Here is a 20,430-nt window from a genome sequence, read left to right as displayed (position 1 = left end):
GTGCGTTGTGCTATCACTCCCCTCAGAAATCTTTTAAATGGCAGCAAGGAAGTTCAAAATAAACTATCTCTACTACTATCCTTCCTTCCTTCCTTCTTTCCTTCCTTCCTTCCTTCCTTCCTTCCTTCCTTCCTTCCTTCCTTCCTTCCTTCCTTCCTTCCTTCCTTCCTTCCTTCCTTCCTTCCTTCCTTTCTTCCTTCCTTCCTGCCTGACTTCCCTTCTTCCCTCCCTCACTCTCTCCTTCCTTCCTTTCCTCCCTCCCTCCTTTTTTCCCCTCCCCCTCCTTCCCTTCCTCTCTCTCTCCCTCCCTTCCCTTCCTCCCTCCCTCCCTCCCTCCCTCCCTCCCTCCCTCCCTCCCTCCCTCCCTTCCTTCCTTCCTTCCTTCCTTCCTTCCTTCCTTCCTTCCTTCCTTCCTTCCTTCCTTCCTTCTGGATTGGGATTTTTTGTTTGTTTTGGGGGCCACACGCACCAGCACTCAGGGGTTATTCCTGGCTCAGGGAACTATATGGGATGCTGGGGATCGAGCCCAGGTCCATCTTGGGCAGCTGAATGCAAGGCAAACGTCCTACTACTGTGCTTTCGCTCCAGCCCTGGATCAGGATTATTTGTGGTGTGGGGATTGAACCTGGGTAAGCCACGTGTAAGGCTAGTGCCCTACCCACTGTATTTTTTCTCCAGCCCCATTATCTTTACGAAGGCTGAGTGAAACACCTAACCCAAACACCAGAAGGCATTCTATGGGGATTGCATATTACTGATCTTGACACTAGGAGGCAATGACAGTAGACAACAGCCCTCCAAAGTCTGAACACTGAGGACCCCTATGGTTCTTGTGAGATATTGCAACTAGTTCTTGACAGCTTCTCTAAATTGTAAAAGTTTTAAATGTTAATTTTGAAAATAAAACCTAACAAAATCAACTAATACTTATTTTTTAATGAAGTTATTGTCTCATTGAAAGATTTTATGTGTTTTCCCAACAAAGAGGTTTAGATACAGCTTCTATCACATGGGATTTAATCACATTTTCCCCTAGTTAGATGTATTTTGAGTGTTAATGTTGTACACAAAATTCTTTTCTTTCTGAATTACGTTTTATAAGAACCACCACACAGTGAAAAGAACACAGAGAAGGAATCAGAATTCTAGTAGCTGGTAGTAGCATAAACAGCAAGTAGTGTTGATCACTACGAAGGACATTTTATATGTTAACTATTAGAACAGTACATTGGTCTAAATCAGTGCTTCTCAATTATTTTCTGTCATGCCTCCCTCAGAAGAAGAAAACATTTTTCGTGCCCCCCCCTGTGCGACTGTAAATAGTATCTTTATTAAAAAAAACCTTAACCTGAAAACCAAAAATACATAAAATAATATGAGCTGATTTTTTAAATCAGAGGTGATGTCTGAGCACGTTTTGCTATGCGTAGCTTTTCGAAGAGGGGTTTGAAGCAGGACACAGCAACTCTCAGCTCCAGAGACATAAATACAGGACTTAGCTTGTTATGACAGTGTTTGCTGAGGTCAAACACAGCCCCCTTTACGGAGCCTCGAGACCCCACCCCCGGGGGCACGCCCCACTATTTGAGAACCACTGGTCTAAATAATGGTTATAACTGTGCTCATATAGTTGTTCTAAAATCTTCTGAAGTGGTTATTGTCATTAGCTTCTTTGGACAGATAAATAGAACCTGAGAGAGGTATTGATATGAATTTGAATTTAATCTTTTCCCTTGCAAGAATAATTTAGGTATGTAGTAGGAGGATCATCATCTGCATCTCAATAGCTTAGTTCAAGAGACATTGTTCTATGTGGGTTGTCAGGAGTCCTGGCTAATTGTGTTAACTAAGGTCCCAGGCTGACATAAGCTTCATTTTGATACCTGTTTTCAGTATCACAATCATTAATTGCTACCCACACAGGTAAAAGAGTATGCAAGCATATCTATAACTGAAAGGAAATGTTTCTGCTCAAATAAGATGTGTGTCAACTTTCATGTTTCACTGGCCAAAGTCACAAGCTCTATCAATTGAGTAGAAAAGTAGCTTCTGTTCTCATGCTAGAAAGAGGCAAATAGTTGGAATTAACAATGATTACAGACATGGCCAGTCAAGTCTGTCTTATTCTCAGTTTTTGTACCCATAAAACAATCATTTTGTAGGAATTCTTGTTGCAAATATTATTAGTGGTTGTTATTTGGGAGGGGGCACAAGTGATGCTCAGGAATTACCCCTGGCAGTGCAGGGGTAGAGGAACCTTATGTGGTGCTGAGGATGGAACCTAGGTCTGCTGTGTGGCAAAGCAAGTGCCATATCCATTTATATCTCTGGCCCTAAGTGGGGATGTTAGTTATAGGATGATGAGGCAGAGTGGTCTTTGTGTAACTGTGTCTACTAGCCAAGAATCTGCTTCCTATAGAAAATCTTGTAGTCCCACAAAGCTGTTTGTGGGGCTATTTTGTCATTCACACACCTCAGGTATTAGGACTTAATATTTTTCGTTTTTTTTTGGCCACATCCAAAAGAGCTCAGGGCTTACTCCTGGTTCTGTGCTTAGGAATCACTTTTACAGTGCTCTGGGGGCTATATGGGGTGCCTGGGATCTAATCAGGTCAACTGCCTGCAAGGCAAAGGTCCTATCCCTGGCACTTTCTCTCTTGCTGTCTTTTTTTTTTTTTTTTGGTGTTTGGGCCACACCCGGTGACTCAGCTTAGGGGTTACTCTTGGCTCTGCGCTCAGAAATCTCTCCTGGCTTGGAGGACCATATGGGATGCTGGGGATTGAACCAATGTCTATCCTGGATCAGCTGTGTGCAAGGCAATGCCTTACCAGTGTACTATTGCTCAGGCCCCTGCTCTGTCATTTTCTTTTTTTTTTTTTTTTTTTCAGTTTTTGGGTCACACCCGGCGTTTCTCAACGGTTACTCCTGGCTGTCTGCTCAGAAATAGCTCCTGGCAGGCATGGGGTACCATATGGTACACCGGGATTCGAACCAACCACCTTTGGTCCTGGATCAGTTGCTTGCAAGGCAAACGCCGCTGTGCTATCTCTCCGGGCCCCTGCTCTGTCATTTTCATCTTCAATAACTTGCCCTATGGTAGTCTCAGGGTTCAGTCGGCAATCTCCAGCAGGCCAGTGCATAGCAGAGGGCAGGAATATGTATGAAGTTGTCCTTCCTCTGGATTCTCCAGACGGAGTCAAGGGACATTCCCCAAACTTCATAGCTTCACAGCAGACACTCTCCAGGCGGCTGCTCTGACTCAGAGATGAGCTAAGGGCACAAAAATTCCCTTGCCAGTCATGACATAGGGGGAAAATGCCATTCATCAGAGCACTTCACGAACTTCCAATGATCACATTGCCAGCATTTTGCCAGTCGTTCTCTTAGGAGTCCTTCTACTACGAAGTCGCAAGAAAATGCTTTCTCTACGTTGGCTCCATGAATTCCTACTAGTGTTTAGAATCCATGCAATCAGGCTAGTTCAATCCTAACCTCAGGTCCTAGACTAATTTTTTTTTTTTTGCCACTCTTGAGATGGTTTGAAACTGAAATAAGGCCAAAATGGGGGTGGGGCGAGTCACAGTGGGCAGGAAAGGAGGACATTTCTGTAGTAGGTAGGAGCAGGCCTAGACTCAGAGGCAGTATAAAGCACAAGGTGAGGATTGCTGCAATGTGCAGTACTGCATTTTGGAAGGTTCAAACCCGAGTTGAGAGAGTGTGTGTGTGTGTGTGGGGGTGCAGCCAGATAAGATACTACCTGGAGGTTGCTGGGGTTGGAGGTAGATCGGGGCCTAGGATGAGAGAGAGCCTGGAAGGAAAGACATAGCTTTGGACTTTGATTTGGGACAAGGAGAGGAAGGTGTGGAAAAGAAAAAAATAAAAAAAGTCACAGTGCATGAACCTCTTGCAGCCAAGAGTCTAAATAAAAAATAAAAAAGAGCTAAATGAGAACCAAGATGAGGTGGAGGAAATAAATAAATAGGTTAGGCTCGCAAAGCTTCCCTTTCTTTAGGCACTAAGGGGCTAAGCCCAAGAAATGAACGCCTGCTTGTCTGTCTATCCCCAGGGCCAAGCAGGAGAGAGGAGAGGGAGGGCGGGGCTCTGCCTCGTCCCATCCGTCACGTGGCCCGAGGCTCCCCGGGCACGTGACGCAGAACGGGCGCAGCCAATCAGCTCCGAAGGGGGCGTGGCCAAGCGAGGCCGAGGGGGCGGGGCTTGCCTCCAGGCCGCCTCTTCTCGCGAGCTTTGGCGCCGCCGCTCCCGGGCCGCCCACGGGCCAGTGGCGCGGAGGTCTCGCGAGACTTGGGCGCTGCGGCGGTAGGAGGAGGAGGACGGGGGAAGGACGCTCCGGAGCCGCCGAGCCACGGCTTGCTGCCGCCCTCCGCCCGCCCTCGCCCGCCCGCTCCTGCGCGCTTCGCCCGCCCCCTCCCTCCCTCCCCTCCTCCTCCTCCTCCTCCTCCTCCTCCTCCTCCCTTCCCCGGCCCCGGCCCCGGCCCCGGCCCATTCGCTGTTCGGTCTCCCGCAGGGAAGAATGTCGGGCTCGCCGCTCCCCAGCTCCCTGGCCCTGTCGCTCTGGCTGGCCTTCGGCTCCGTGCTGCCCGGGCCCGGCGCGGCTCAGAACGGTAAGCGGGGCCCGGGGGCGGGGGGCGCCCAGGCTCTCGGGTGGGGGCGCCTGGAGGGGAGCCGGCGTCGCGGGGGCGGGTGGAAGGAATCTGGGGGTGCCTCTCCCCGAGGAGGCAGGCGGCGATCGTGTGTGTGTGCGCCAGGCAGGCTGCAGCGAGGGGGCTCGGCCAGGCTCGCTCCTACATGAGGGGGTGGTCTGGGCTTCTCTTGGCGACCCCCCAGCTCCCCCCTGAGACCGGTGACATCTGTGGCCCAGAAGAGGGGGACCTGGAAAGAGAGAGTTCTCTGTATAATTGGGGTTCTCTTGGCGACCCCCCCCAACTCTCCCTGAGACTGGTGACATCTGTGGCCCAGAAGAGGGGGACCTGCAAGGGGGGAGTTCTCTGTATAATTGGGGGTCGTGGTGGTGGTCTGGGAGTCTCTTGGCAACCCCTCTCCCCCTTGAGACTGATGACATTTGTGGCCAGAAGAGGGGGACCTGGAAGGGGGGGGTTCTCTGAATAATTGGGGGTCGTGGTGGTGGTCTGGGGTTCTCTTGGCGACCCCCCCCAACTCTCCCTGAGACTGGTGACATTTGTGGCCAGAAGAGGGGGACCTGGAAAGGGGGAATTCTCTGTATAATTGGGGGTCGTGGTGGTGGTCTGGGAGTCTCTTGGCAACCCCTCTCCCCCTTGAGACTGATGACATTTGTGGCCAGAAGAAGGGGACCTAGAACGGGGGGGGGGGCGGGTTTCTGAATAATTGGGGTGGTGGTGGTGGTGGTAGTCTGAGGTTCTCTTGGCGACCCCCCCCCACTCCCCTTGAGACTGGTGACATCTGTGGCCAGAAGAGGGGAACCTGGAAGGGGGAGTTTTCTGAATAATTGGGGGTGGTGGTCGTGATGGTGGTGGTGTTCTGAGGTTCTCTTGGCGACCCCCCCTTACTCCCTTGAGACTGATGACATCTGGGGCCAGAAGAGGGGGGCCTGGAAGGGGAGAGTTCTCTGTATAATTGGAGGTCGTGGTGGTGGCCTGGGGTTCTCTTGGCGACCCCCCTCCCCTTGAGACTGATGACATCTGTAGCCAGAAGAGGGGAACCTAGGAGGGGGGAGTTCTCTGAATAACTGGGGATCGTGGTGGTGGTGGTGGTAGTAGTAGTAGTGATAGTCCTGGCCTGGAATTCTCTTGGCGACCCCTCTCCCCCTTCAGACTGATGACATCTGGGGCCAAGAAGGGAACCTGGAAGGGGGGAGTTCTCTTGAATAATTGAGGAGTGGGGGAGAGTGGAGTATTGGAACCCTTGGGATTAGGATTAGGATTCTGACATAGTGGGGGTGCTGCAGATTTGGGGGAGCTGTGGAGCTGGAGGGGAAGGTGGGAGGAGAGAGCAAGCGAGAAGAGAGCCAGCTAAGGTAGGTGGTGGGTTGAGTGCTGCTGCAGGGGAATCTGGAAAAAAAAAGCAGCCGTGGCTCTCAGGAGATGCGGGAAGAGAGGGCTGGGTTTATTTTATTTTATTTATTTTATTTTTTTTTGCAAGCTCGGGAAGGGTGGAGTGTTGGGCATTTGAGGGTAGCGTTTGGGAGAGCCAAAAGGAGTTCGTTTCTAAATAAGGAGAGGAAAAAAGAAAAGGGAGCCGAGGATGGGGAGAAAGAAATGGCTTGAGCCTGAGATTGGGGGAACCCGGTTATCAAGGACGTTAGGGATGTCCGGGTCTGGGATGGGGGTGGTGGTTGGTGGTAGTTGGGGTGTGTGTGTGTAGGCAGAAAATAAGGGAAGGGAGTAAAATAATGCCGGAAGCCGGGGGTGTATGTATTGTTGGTGTGCAGTGTGGATGGAGGATCTAGCTCTCAAGGAAGGGAGGAGCTGAGTTGTGGCAAGTGCTGCTGCTGCTGGAGGATGGCTTGTTGGGCCTTTGGGAGGCTGGGACACGCTGCAGCATTTGCTGGGGGCTTTTGGGGGGGTGGGGAGGAGGGATGGAGGACCGGGACGGTCGAGGGAGGTGGAGGAGGAAGTGGGGATTTTTCAGATTTGTAAGTTCCGCCAAGGAACTAGGCGTTATTTTCCGAGGAGACACAGAAAAGGAGGCCCCGAAACGTGTGTTATTATATTAGGGCACCACCGTGGGAACAGGACAAGTGGGTCCGGAAACTCGAAAAGACGGAGAAATGCTGGGGGATCATAGTGATGCAAGATTCAAGACACACACACACACACACACACACACACACACACACACACACACACACACACACACACACACACACACACACCCAACACACACACACACATACACACCCCAATGGAACAGGACAAGTGGGTCCGGAAACTCGAAAAGACGGAGAAATGCTGGGGGATCATAGTGATGCAAGATTCAAGACACACACACACACACACACACACACACACAACACACACACACACACATACACACCCCAATGAAAAGATTCTGCATGGTCGAAGGCATGTATTCCAATTCCGCTTTGGTACTGACCTTTCAAAAGATGAGACTGGGAGTGTTGCGAACTGGTTTCTGCTCCCCTGAGCTTTTAAGAGGTTTAAACATATATTTTATAGGAAAGAATTTATGAGAAGGCCTCACTGGAGAGAGAACACTTATAAAGTACGTTTGCTAACCCTTCAGTACTTAGTTGTTACTCTACAACGATTTGAGAATAGCTCGTTTTTGTTGGTAGCTGCTGAAATTTAAATGGTTTTCATTTAAGGAAAAATAAATCAGTGTTAGAACCAATGGAATTCATTGTATTAAGAGAAATCCGGGCTTAAAATGTTAACGATTATAATGGAAATATTTAAAGGATTGAAAAAACATCATTGGTTAAATATACGTGTTGAACTAAATTATATTAATTAAATCCTATGTGCACTTCATGGCTTTGAATTATCACTGCAGGAGTCAAGAACGAAATAAATTTTTGTCTTTAGCATTTAATATGCAAATTGGATACTTTTTCTCCAGAGCATGATGCCTTTATAGGAGATAAATAGGTAGAGTTAGTTTGATTTATCAGTTTATAGTCTGTATTAGTGATGTGATTTAAGGAAGCCTAATGACTCATGTTAGTTTATAGAAATTGTATGATTTTATTTTTATCTCTGCTGGCATAGTTTATCCGACTTATTTATAATATCATGAAACTGTAATTTCTTAACAACCAAAGCAAGGTGTTTGAATAGGCCTAAGAAATTTGTCTGGCTGTTATTGGTGATAAAAGTTTTAAATATTGCATAGTGCAACCTTTTCTTCAGCTTGAGCTTGAATTCAGTCACATGATATGACAGGTGAAATGAAGCTGAATTTATTGTTGACTGAAAAGAACATAAATTTAATTCAGGTAAGAAATGTCAAGGTGTTTTTGAGTTTGAGTTCATATAGGTATGGGTGCCATTTTATTGTTTTCTTTGACATTCTTATTATTTAAGCATTTGACTGTAATAGTCTGACCTCCTGTCACGGAGTTTGTATTTTCTTACAGTGTTTCAGAAATGCATACCTGATATTCTATATGGTGTTGAAATGTTTATGGCATAAAACAAAGCTCCAGTCCTGAGTGTTCAAGTATGGGTAGATAGAAGTTAAGATTAAGTATAGATCTTTTGGGGGAAGGTTTCAGTTTTATTCTAAAACGAAGAATCAAAACAATTAATTTTTTTAGTTTGTTTTTTGGGGGGCCACACCTGACTGTGCTCAGGACTTACACTTGGCTCTGCACTCAGGGATCAGTTTTAGTTGTGCCTGGAATCCAGATTGATTTCATGCGATGCAAGTGCCCTCTCTACCTGTTGTACTGTTGTAACCTGTGTAGGTTCACATGGCTCTTAGTATATTCTAAAATTAATTTCTTTATGATTTATTATCAGTAATACTTTATTTGTATCCCTAATTTGTATTCCTGTATACCTGGGGTGTGTAAAAATTTCTTGAACCTAAAGGGAAAAGCTTAAACTTGTAAGATCTCTTCTACTTGTCTCCAGTGAATGAAATCTGGACTTTGATCCAGGTACATGTTTCCCATCCAAACATTTAGACATGTAGGACCACAGTTTAAGGTTTAATACTCATCGAAGGGTTGTTTTTTTTGGGCCACACCCTGCAGAGCTCAGAACTTCTGGCTTTGTGCTGAGGGGTCACTTCTGGAAGTGCTTGGAGATCCTGTGTAGCGCTGGGGATCAAACTGTGGTTGGCTGTGTGTAAGACCAGATACCATAATCCCTGCTCTGTTTCACTGACCCTGTCATTTAAAGTGTTGATTTGTGTATATACCAAGAAAAATATGGGTGGTTTTTACTATTTTGATTTTGGAGCCATATCCAGCATTAATTAGGGATCACTCCTGGTGGTTCTGTAGATAGAACTGGGGCTGACTGTGCAAGCCAAGCTCCTGAACCTCTGTACTGTTGCGTTGTCCTGTAGTCTTATTTTAAAGGAAGACACATCATCAGGAGTAACTGTCTTGACTAGATTCAGATTTGAATGATTGTAAGCCAAGCATAGGGTGATCAATATCACAGTTTTAGACCCTGATAAATCTTAGTTTGAGGCCCAGCTCTTTGGAGTTAAGTGACTTTGGATTAGATGCTTTTAATACTTTCTAGCCTCTGCCCCCACCCCTCTTCCCATCAGTTAAAATGGAGTTTATAATAATGCCAATATCCTAGGGATGAAGTGAAGATTAAATGCCACAGTGCCATAACGCACTGAGATTTATACTAAGGAGTTTACTGTATGTAACACTTGTTACAATAGGTACCATGTGTTAGATGTAACATGCTGCATTATTAAAACTGCATAACAGTGCTCCGCTCCCTATGTTCTGAACAGTTCCTCAATATAGTGATCTAGGACTATTCTTTTAAAAAAATCATTATTAATTGCTTGTTTTTCTTTGAGTTGTTAAAGAACAACTCTTGAGTTATTAAAGCTGTCCCTGTCATCTTGAATAAAGTTAAATAGGCCATTTGAAGGTCCCTAACTGGGAGATCTGATTGCTTATGTAACTTTTTATTTATTTTTTTGGTAAAAGTGACCAGCTGTGCTGCCTCTGCAGTCGCAGATTCTGGTGAGGAAGTTCACATTTCTATTTTGTTATGTGGGTGATATATATCTATATATATGTATATATGTATATATATTAGTTTCCATGAATTACCAAGTTATTGATGATTGAAGTTCAGGCATCCATCGATCCCTTCATCAGTGTCCACCAGTGTACCCAGTTTCCCTCCCACCCAATGTGCTTTTATGGTTTCCTTTTTCCTTTAGTTAACTTTCTATCTGGACTAGATATTCTTTTTTTTTTTTTTTTTTTTGGTTTTTGGGCCACACCCGGCGGTGCTCAGGGGTTACTCCTGGCTGTCTGCTCAGAAATAGCTCCTGGTAGGCACGGGGGACCATATGGGACACCGGGATTCGAACCAACCACCTTTGGTCCTGGATCGGCTGCTTGCAAGGCAAATGCTGCTGTGCTATCTCTCCGGGCCCTGGACTAGATATTCTAACCTAGTCATTACACCTTGTTTTGTGAATAGAAGAACTGGAGTTGTGCTTGGCACATGGTGGGAGCATTGGAGATATTAACTGATAAATGGAGAGAAGTATACAGGAAGTGCTTGGAAGTGTTTGGAGATCCTGTGTGGTGCTGGGATCAAACTGTGGTTGGCTGTGTGTAAGACCATAATCATACATATTCATACTGAAAATGTAATTAGCACTGTTCAGTGGGAAAAAATAAGGAATCTAATGAATTTTATTAGGTAGTGAAATTTTTTGTTTTGTTTTGGGTCACACCTGACTCTATGCTCAAAAATCGCTCCTGGCAGGCTCAGGGAACCATATGGGATGCTGGGATTCAAACCACCGTCCTTTTACATGCAAGGCAAACGCCTTACCTCCATGCTATCTCTCTGGCCCCTAGGTAGCAAAATTTAAGAAAAGGTTTTACTTGGGTTATACTTGTAAACAATATGCTGTCTGTCAGTATTTGTGTTAGATGGTTGTGTTTTTCTTTATGTCAAATGCTATTTGCTTCAGAGATCTGGCAGTATACTCCTCAGAGTACATTTTCAACTTTGTTTGTTTATTGTCACACCCAGCAGTGCTTAGAGCTTACTCCTGGCTCTTAGGGATCACGCTTGGTGGTCTATGGGTACCGGATGGGGTGCCAGGGATTGGCACTGTCAGGTTGGCCACACCCTATCTACTGTGATAGGGAGTACGGTTTTTAGAGATGCATTTGCTATTGATTACATATCCCAATTCTGTAATGAGCAACAGGACACACATCTGTAGCAGTTGTGTTCTAAATGACATACCGGATGTTTTAGTCTTTGTTTTTTTTTTTTTTTTTTGGGCCACACCCGGAGGTGCTCAGGGGTTACTCCTGGCTGTCTGCTCAGAAATAGCTCCTGGCAGGCACGGGGGACCATATGGGACACCGGGATTCGAACCAACCACCTTTGGTCCTGGATCAGCTGCTTGCAAGGCAAACGCCACTGTGCTATCTGTCCAGGCCCAGATGTTTTAGTCTTAACATAACTAATTAGAAAAAATAAAAGAAAATGACCAAAAATAGTTTGCCTTGATTAAATGTTTTCTCAGCTGGTAAGTCTTCATCCTCTCAGCTAACTGAACAAGAGTGTCAGTATTGATATAATGAAGCACTCAGGTATGAGAAATTAGAATCGGTTATAGGTTTGCTGATGGGGAGAGGGCCAGGTCATATTACTAGAACAGGACCTGTTCCTGAGCTCTCGCTCTTTGTTTTCAGTGTTACTGGAGTCAAATGAAAAAGAACTGTAGATGGGTTTTTGTGTTCCAGGCCTGATAGAATTTAACCTGTGGCTCTCTAATAAGGTTTAAACACAATGAAAGAATACAAAGGCCCTTAACTATAAATCTGCTTCAAATATTTGCTATAAACTGAAGATTATTACGTTTGACAGTATAAACTATACAAATTCTCAAAAGAAATTACAGTTTTGAAAAATCTGTTTTTTAACAAAAGGAATCTCAATACAATTTCAATGTGAAATAATTTTTTCTTTCCTCCTGGTTTTCAAGGTCACTCAATGGTTGGTAATCAGGGTTTACTCCTGGCTCTGTGCTCAGGGATCACTTCTGGCTTTCTTGGGGAACCATATGTGGCTTCAAAGATCAAACCCAGCTGCTTTATATGCTGTCTCTCCAGCCCCTAATTTTAGTTGGTTTAAGTTTAATTTTAGTTGGGAATCCATGAGATCTCTTCAGTAAAATTAATTGATTGTAAACATTTATAGTTATGTAAAATTTTTTTCACTGAATTTAAAGTGAAATCCTGCAATGTTCATATATAATACATTAAAGTATTATAGGTGCTAAGTACCAAATAATTGAATTGGTTTGGGGAGATAGTTGGAGTGATAGGCCCTGTGTTTAATCCCTGGCACTTCATGGATCCCTAGCACAACTGGGCCTGACCTTGATGTCCCCACCTCTTAGTACCTCCAGCTGAGTTCTGCTGGGTGTGGACCCTGGGCTAACCACCTTTCACACTGCCAGATGTGTGTCCTACTTAATAAAAAATAGAGTACATAATTTATTTTTTTGGTGGGGGGCATACCCATTGATGCTCAGGGGTTACTCCTGGCTGTGCACTCAGAAATTGCTCCTGGCTTGGGGGGATCATATGGGATGCCAGGGGATGAAACCGAGGTCTGTCCTAGGCTAGCAAGTGCAAGGCTATGTCTTACCTCTAGCACCACCGCTCTGGTCCCAACATAATTTATTTTTCAAGAGTTTATTCAATTTAATTTATTCAATATTTGTACCTAATTTCAATTTAGTTATTTGAAGGCATGGTTCACCTCCCTGCGTGCCTGTCCCAGCTGCAGTAATGGCAGAGCGCTGTCAGTCAGCCAATTTAGTTATTTGAAGTTGAAAGTTGGCTAATAGGTTTCTGTTAGCTTTTGTTTATACAAAATATAAATGTTTAGGGGCTGGAGTGATAGCACAGAGGGTAGGTCATTTGCCTTGTATGCAGCCAACTTGGGTTCTATCCCCAGCATCATATAAAGTCCTCCGAGCCTGCCAGGAGTAATTCCTGAGAGTTGCCCAATGTGGCCTCAAAACATATATATACATATATATATAATTTTAAACATTTATTAATTTGGCTATAGGTTCCCAAATTTAATTAGCTTTACTGCCTCCTTTTGGAAGGAGGAAAGAAAACTACTCAGTGCTGGGTGGAAATCATTTAAGCAAGTTGTCCCTTAACTGTACCTGAGGCTACTGCACCTCTCCTCTTCTCATATCATTGTCACCTTTAGGGTTGATGGTATAACTGGCATCAGAAACAGTCTCAAGCCTAACTACTTTTACCTGACTAGTAAGCACTTAAAATTGGTCTTCGTAGGAATGGGGTTTATTAAACATTTAATAAATTTCCTATACATCTTTATTTGCATCTAGTAAATTAATGGAAGGCGTATTTAAAGATCCTTAGATACCTATCAATTTTTGTTCTGCTCTTTGATTATGTTTCAGAACAAAACAGTCTTACAGCAGCTTGTGAGTCAGCTTTTATGTAAAAATTTGTGTTAAGGCCCTTCTGTTAAAGTGTCTATAGTGGGGCTGGAAAGAGAGCATGGAGGCAGGGCATTTGCCTTGCATGCAGGAGGACAGTGGTTTGAATCTGGCATCCCATATGATCCCCTGCGCCTGCCAGGAGCGATTTCTGATAGAGCCAGGAGTAATTCCTGAGTGCTGCCGGGTGTGACCCAAAAAGAAAAAAATTTCTATAGTGTTTTTTGCATTTCTGAAAACAAATTTACGAGACTTAAGTTTAACCTTTTTAATATTAATTATTGAACCTTGTGGTATGTTTTATGGTACTTGCCAAAATGTATTAATTTGGGTGTGCTTATTTCTTATTTTTTTATCTTGATGTAACATTATTACATCTAAATAGCACTGAAAATTGAATAGGCAATGAAATAAAAATTAGATGACATGAAATCACTTGAAGGTGTCAAGAATTCTACATATATTATGTAGGTTTCTATTATTAGAAAGTCTTAAGTTCTAAATTGAACTAGTAGTGTTAATTGCAACCAAATGTATACTCATGCTGAAATGATTAAGTATAAAATACAAAATAAAATTTTAAATTAAAAAAGTTTTTTTCTTTGCTTTTTGAGCCACACCAGGTGACGCTCAGGGGTTACTCATGGCTACGTGCTCAGAAATTGTTACACGCTCAGAAATTGCTCCTGGCTCGGGGGACCATATGGGACTCTGGGGATTGACCGTGGTCCGTACTAGATTAGGGCGTGCAAACAACCTACTGTTTGTGCCACTGCTTCAACCCCCAATTTCAATAATTTTTAATGATACTAAATAGTACTAAACAAGTTTCACAGTCAGCTATACATGTTTTTAAAAAGTGTAAGCATATGCTTGCATATAAAAGTTATGTCATTTGAGTTGTCTTTTCTTCCTAATGGCAGCATTTGAAAACTGATAGACAAGATGATGTTCCCTTCAAGTTCTAAAATTACACATTTTTATTGAGTTTATAGCTTACGTACTGCTTTTTTGCGGTGGAGAGACTTTTTTTTTGGGGGGGGGGGTGGCAGCACTTGGCGGTGCTTAGGGGTTACTCCTGGCTGTCTGCTCAGAAATAGCTCCTGGCAGGCACGGGGGACCATATGGGATTTGAACCAACCACCTTTGGTCCTGGATCGGGTGCTGTGCTATCTCTCCGGGCCCGAAACTACTTTGTTTTAATGGGTTTTTAAAAATTTACTTTTGGAAATGTGGATTAACTGAGCCATATTGTTTTGAAATGTTAGAGACTGCCTTTGAATCTTCTCCAGGCAGTACTTATAGTTCTAGTCCAGGTGTTTAGCATATAGGGATCTCTTATTAAACTTGCTTGGAAAACTGCCACTGTGAATCAGCAGATACCAACTGAAAATCAGTGATATTTGAGGTAGATATTGTGTTTTCTCTGTTGTTTGAGGAGTAGTTAACTATTGAAGAGGCAATGAAATAACCATTTTTTGTGTTATCTTTTGGAGTTTATTTTCTAGTTATGACTTAGTTTCTCCTGTCCTTTACAAGACTTTTTTGTTTGTTTGTTTTTGGATCACACCTGGCAATGCTTGGGGGTGACTCCTGGCTCTACGCTCAGAAATCGCTCCTGGCAGGCTCAGGGGACCATATGGGATGCTGGGATTTGAACCACCGTCCTTCTGCATGCAAGGCAAATGCCTTACCTCCATGCTATCTCTCTGGCCCTAAAAAAGACTTTTAAACTGTGTATTATAGTTAAACAAAGTAACCTAAGAGTTAACCTGAATTAAATCAGTCTAATTTCCTAGCTTGATTGAAGTTCAGAAACTGTTTCAGAAGTCTCATTATATAAAATTAATATAGTTTGTTGTATCTCTTTGGTGAGTCCTTTCTCATAGAATGTTTGGGCTACCCTGTGCTCAGGACTTTCTCCTGGCTTTAGGCTCACATGTACTCCTATTGGCCCTGGTACTTCATGAAGGGTGCCAGGGATCAAATCTGAATGTGCCCTGCATGCAGAAGGCAAGCACCTTAATCTGCTGTACTATCCTACCTCCCAGAAAAATAATTAACCTTACACTGGTGACCCAGATAAATTTATTTTATTTAAAATAATTAATTTTTGTAAGTGCAATCGGGATTTTCATAAGGCATTTATATATACATGTAATAACATGTACTGGAATAAATGATTATTTGTAATATTGTTGAATGAATGCATAGCCATGTTTTTTTTTTTGTTTGTTTCTTTTTGGGGGGCCATACTTAATGGTATTGAGGTGGGGTCCTGGGAGAGCTGGCTGATCACTCAATACTGGTGGTTCTTTGGCGGTGATGACAGTGATTTATTTGTATAGCTGGGCCTCCCTCTGAAGCATGCTTTACACGATTTTAGCCCTCTAAGCTATTTTTCTCTGGCCCTAATACTGATTATTTTTTCTTTTAACTACTTAAATTTAGGGAAAACCAGGATCTGCAGTAATTTTAATAGTATAATTAGCATAAGTTTTCCAGAACGTTTAGTTCTTTAAATCAGATCTTATGTACCTATTTCCTAACACTTATATTTGAGCTGTTAGTTGAGTATAAAGCTGGGAGCACTACTACTCTTTTTTTTTTGTTTGTTTTTGGGTCATACCCGACAGTGCTCAGGGGTTACTCCCGGCTCTGTGCTCAAAAATCGCTCCTGGCAGGCTCAGGGGACCATATGGGATGCCGGGATTTGAACCAACCAACCCTTCTGCATGAAAGGCAAACACCTTACCTCCATGCTGTCTCTCTGGCCCCGTACTACTCTTTTATTTAAGCTCACACTGTTGCTGTTTTCTGAGACATTTCTGTGGTACAGGCTGACTTAAATGCTGGACCAGGGAAGAAAGGGAAGAGGGGTAGCAGAACAGTGAAGAATTATTTGCCCTTTATATATTTAAGATCCTGGAATAAATAGCAAGATAATTTTCTCATTTTGATTATTGCTTCTTGGAGGAAAAAAATAGCAACAAGATGTCCTTGTCCTGTGTTGGCAACTGAAATATTGTTCAACCAAAATTGAAGGGTTATGTTCAATTTAATTTAGGAACTTTTTTCTTGGGGGGGGGATACTTGGAGGTGTGCAGGGGTTACTCCTGGCAGGCTCAGGAGACCATATGGGATGCCAGGGATTGAACCCTGGTCAGCCAAACGTTCCTACCACTGTGCTATGACTCCAGCCCTGGATTTATTTTTCTTTAAAACTCGTCTGGCAATTTGGACGCTTACGGTGCAGCTAGAGAAAAATAGCATACATAACTACAGCATTCAAGTTTTGTTAGTTTTAAATCACACATTATTCTTTTTTTTTTTTTTTTTTTTTTTTTTGGTTTTTGGGCCACACCTGGCGTTGCTCAGGGGTTAACTCCTAGCTGTCTGCTCAGAAATAGCTCCTGGCAGGCACAGGGGACCCTATGGGGACACCGGGATTCGAACCAACCACCTTTGGTCCTGGATCGGCTGCTTGCAAGGCAGAAATCCCACATTATTCTTAAGGAAAATGAAATACATTTCTTTCATGCAAACCAGGAAAGTACTACCTGGAAAAGAGCCACTGTGAAGAGGATTCAAATAATTTGCAATGAACTACCCATGAATTAATCTTAGATAACATTGTTCATATATACATGTGATGTGCATTTAATAAATGTTACTGTTTTCTTAGAAGGATTGAATTCTATCATTAGAACATTTAGTAACTACATTTTAGTAAAAGACACAGTTAATCCAACATTCATGGTAGCATAAAATTTAGGAGAAAAGCCTAAAAGGAGCTAAATTTAGGAAAAGGGAGCACGGGGATGTGATTATCTATTAATACTTTCAAGGTAGCAGTGTAAATGAAGTTAGGGAATTAGGCAGTCTCCGAAGATGGATGGGCTATAGCAAAGAGCGGTGGCCTAGAGCACGAGGAAGAAAAGCATGAGTTTAATACAAGGAAGATGAATTTAATGAAACTAGCAGAATACTTTTTTGCACTACTCATTTGTCAGAGGCATTTTAAGTAGGCCAGCATGCTGGTTGATAGGCACCTGTAAAGAAAAAGAAGGACCTGTCATTATTATAGTTGGTACTTGTTTAGCTTCTGAATAGGAGAAACAGAAACCTTTATTGAAATGAAGGGGAAACAAAATAGGATTTTCAGAATTTGTTTTCAGTCAGAAATTAAGTTTGTTTTCCGTCCTAAAGATCTAGGACTATGAATTCAAGAAAAATAGAGGTTAATTTCGGAATCCGTTAAAGGAGTTTTTAGAACTTGCCTGTTCTACTTAAACTGGAAATCAGTTTCTTATAACCTTCATACACCATTTTTTGGGTTTGTTTCAAAACCTTAATTTTCAAACACCTAAATTAGGAAAGTTTTTCTATCTGTATTTAACACAACATGGTCAGATCCTGAGCTCAAGTAGATTCTGTTAGAATCTGTTGGAATCTTATGAAAATTTAACCTTTGACTCTGCATTAGACTTTTTCCTTTTATTTTTAATTAAAATTATTTGTTTGGGGGGCCGGAGCGATGGCGCAAGCAGAAAGGCATTTGCCTTGCCCACGCTAGCCTAGGATGGACCACAGTTTGATCCCCTGGCGTCCCATATGGTCTCCCAAGCCAGGAGAGACTTCTGAGCACATAACCAGAAATAACCCTTGAGTGTCACTGGGTGTGGGCCCCTTCCCCCCCAAAAACAAAAAAATTACTTGTTTGGTTTTGGGTCATATCTGGTGGTGTTCATGTCTTACTCCTGGCAGGTTTGGAGTATTATATGGGATGTGAGGGATCAAACCTAGGTTGGCAGCATGTAAATCGAGTGTCCTCCCCCACTGTTCTATGTTCAGACCAGGTCTTTTCCCTTTTATGTGGTTACTCTCTGTTACTTATATTTATTTGTCAATACTTTTTAAAAATGTATTCTCTAAAACTTAAAGGTAATTTTGGGAAGGAGGAGCAAAGGGCCTCAGGCTGTTTATTTAGCAAGTCCCCATTCTTTCTTTACCTAAACTATTTTAAAATTTAGGGCACAATTGCTAGAGGGTGTATGATAAGGTTGTTTCTGGGGCTGTTGGTTCTGGGATCGTCCTTTTTGAGGACTTGAAGGCTCAGAATTTATTTGGGTCCTTGGCTCTCCGGAAGGAAAAGGTGTGACTGACTACACCCGTTTCCTTTTGGTGGGATCAGAATCATTTTTACTTGCTAAATTAGTCAGCTGATTTAGAGACAGAGAATTTCTCTCAGTCTCTAGAATTTGGGATATAGTTTATTTCTCTCTTTATTTATTTATTTATTTTTAAATGTTTCTGGTTTTTGCACCACGCCAAGGGGCAACTTTAGGCAGTTCTTGAGACTGCTGGAACTGGGAATCCAAAATAGGCCTTCTGCATGTACTAGGCCACTGAGTGCTCTCTAACCTCAGAGTTAGCCTTTAGATTTCATAAAAACCATGGCTTTATGAACTTCATTAAAATGTATGTGACCAGAAATGTGTCATTTGAGGTCAGTAAAGGTACTCTTGATGTAGGTCAGTGTATGATGGTATATAACAGAATTTGGGGCTGGAGCAATAGTACAAGAGTTAACCTAAACTTTTACTTACATCTTATATATGTAATGGTGACATGTATCAATTTACTTATTCTGTATGATGTCTTCATGTAAGTTTATACATTAGATTTAAACTGAAATTTTTGGTTTTGCATTAAAAATTACTTGGGGTGGGGCAGGCTGGATACATACCTCAGGATATAGATAGTTCTTTCCTTGCACATGTGAGGACCTGGATTGGATTCCTAGCACCGCCCTTTCCCTTTTTTAATTTGACATTTCCTAAAGATACCTTCAATTTATTTTAAACATATTTAAACACGCTTCTGTTTAACTATAACTATATCAAGTATGTAATACAATCCACCCTATTATAAAGGAGCCAGTTGTTGAATTCTGTTATACTTCTGTTTTGGAGCCACACTGGACAGTGCTTAGGGATTGCTCTTAGCGGTGTTTGGGAGTCCATATCGGATGCTGGGGATTGAACCTGGGTCACACATGTGTGAGGCGAATGCCCTACCTACTTAACTGTATTCTGATCCCCTTTGTGTCCTATTTTTATAACTTGTCTTTAATATAGGTGTGAATATGTTAATAAGTTAATATAAGTGTTTCTTCCATCAATGCATTATCTTACCCACAAAATTAAAATGAGGAAAAAAATGATACACTACTATACAGTACCTTAAATGTATTATATAAAGGAGAAACTAAGGGTAACAGCTGAAAAAAGTTCAGTCTAATTGCTCTGTCTCGACTACACAGGAAGACAACTTTGTAGCCTCTGCAAATACTGATTGATAGAAGTTATGCTACAATGGTAACTCAAATATTCACAGGGAGCGTTGTTATTGATAGTGATTTTCTGTAAGGTGAGCAACTCTTGGTAAAGTTCCAAATGAAACAAAGTACAGTCTATACTCATTTTACACAGTAATCGCATTCCTAGAAAAGGGGATGATGATTAAAACCTGAAGGAATACTTTGAACTATAGTTAAAACAGATAGTAGGTTCTGAACACAAAGTTTTAAATCTTTGAATGTCATTAGAAAGGTTTTGAAGAAAAAGGGACATTTCTCTTATGTGTAAAACTTTTTCTATATTGTTAAAAACTGAGAATATCTTGTCCAAGCCCACTAAAGACTGAATAGTACCATCTAAGTCGTATTAAACAAAAATACACCCACAAGATTTCAAAATATGGAGCCAAAGAGTTAATATAGTGGGCAGGAGTTTGCCTTCTGTGCAGCCAACCTAGGTTCCAGCCCCATTCCATATGATCCCCTGAGCTCACTAGGAGTGATTCCTGAGTGTGGAGCCAGGAGTAAGCCCTGAGCACTACTGAATGTAGTGCCACCCCCTTCCCAATTTCAGAATGCTCCCTAAAATAGTAGAGCAGCCCTCTCTTTTTTGGTTTTCGGGTCACACCCGGCAGCGCACAGGTTACTCCTGACTCTCCACTCAGAAATTGCTCCTGGTAGGCTGGGGGAGAGAGGGATAGGGACAGACCATATGGGCTAACAGGAATTGAACCCTTGTAGGTTCTGGGTTGGCCATGTGCAAGGCAAATCGCCCTACCTACTGTGCTCTTTGCTCTGGCTTCTAGAGCAGCCTTTTGAAAATATCTGTTTGGATTAGGTACTTAGAAGTATCCTCCGATACAAGAATTGTACCTAGTTTGAGGAC

General features: G+C 42.8%; 1 protein-coding gene across 2 annotated transcripts in view; it reads left to right on the top strand.

Moving 5' to 3' along the window:
* Positions 1 to 4,447: 4,447 nt before the first annotated feature.
* Positions 4,448 to 20,430, top strand: part of NPTN (neuroplastin) — a 63,615-nt gene continuing 47,632 nt past the window's right edge. The window contains exon 1 of one of the 2 annotated variants that reach the window (XM_049778133.1): positions 4,448 to 4,623. In XM_049778133.1, coding sequence (XP_049634090.1) covers positions 4,533 to 4,623 — 91 coding nt within the window. In that variant the 5' untranslated portion in view covers positions 4,448 to 4,532. The remainder of the gene's footprint in view (positions 4,624 to 20,430) is intronic. The other variant, XM_049778124.1, reaches the window with a different exon arrangement.

This window comes from Suncus etruscus, chromosome 1, assembly GCF_024139225.1.
Source record: "Suncus etruscus isolate mSunEtr1 chromosome 1, mSunEtr1.pri.cur, whole genome shotgun sequence".
Classification (NCBI taxonomy): domain Eukaryota; kingdom Metazoa; phylum Chordata; class Mammalia; order Eulipotyphla; family Soricidae; genus Suncus; species Suncus etruscus.
The sequence above is the reverse complement of the archived record's forward strand: the minus strand, read 5'-3'. Positions and strand labels throughout refer to the sequence as shown.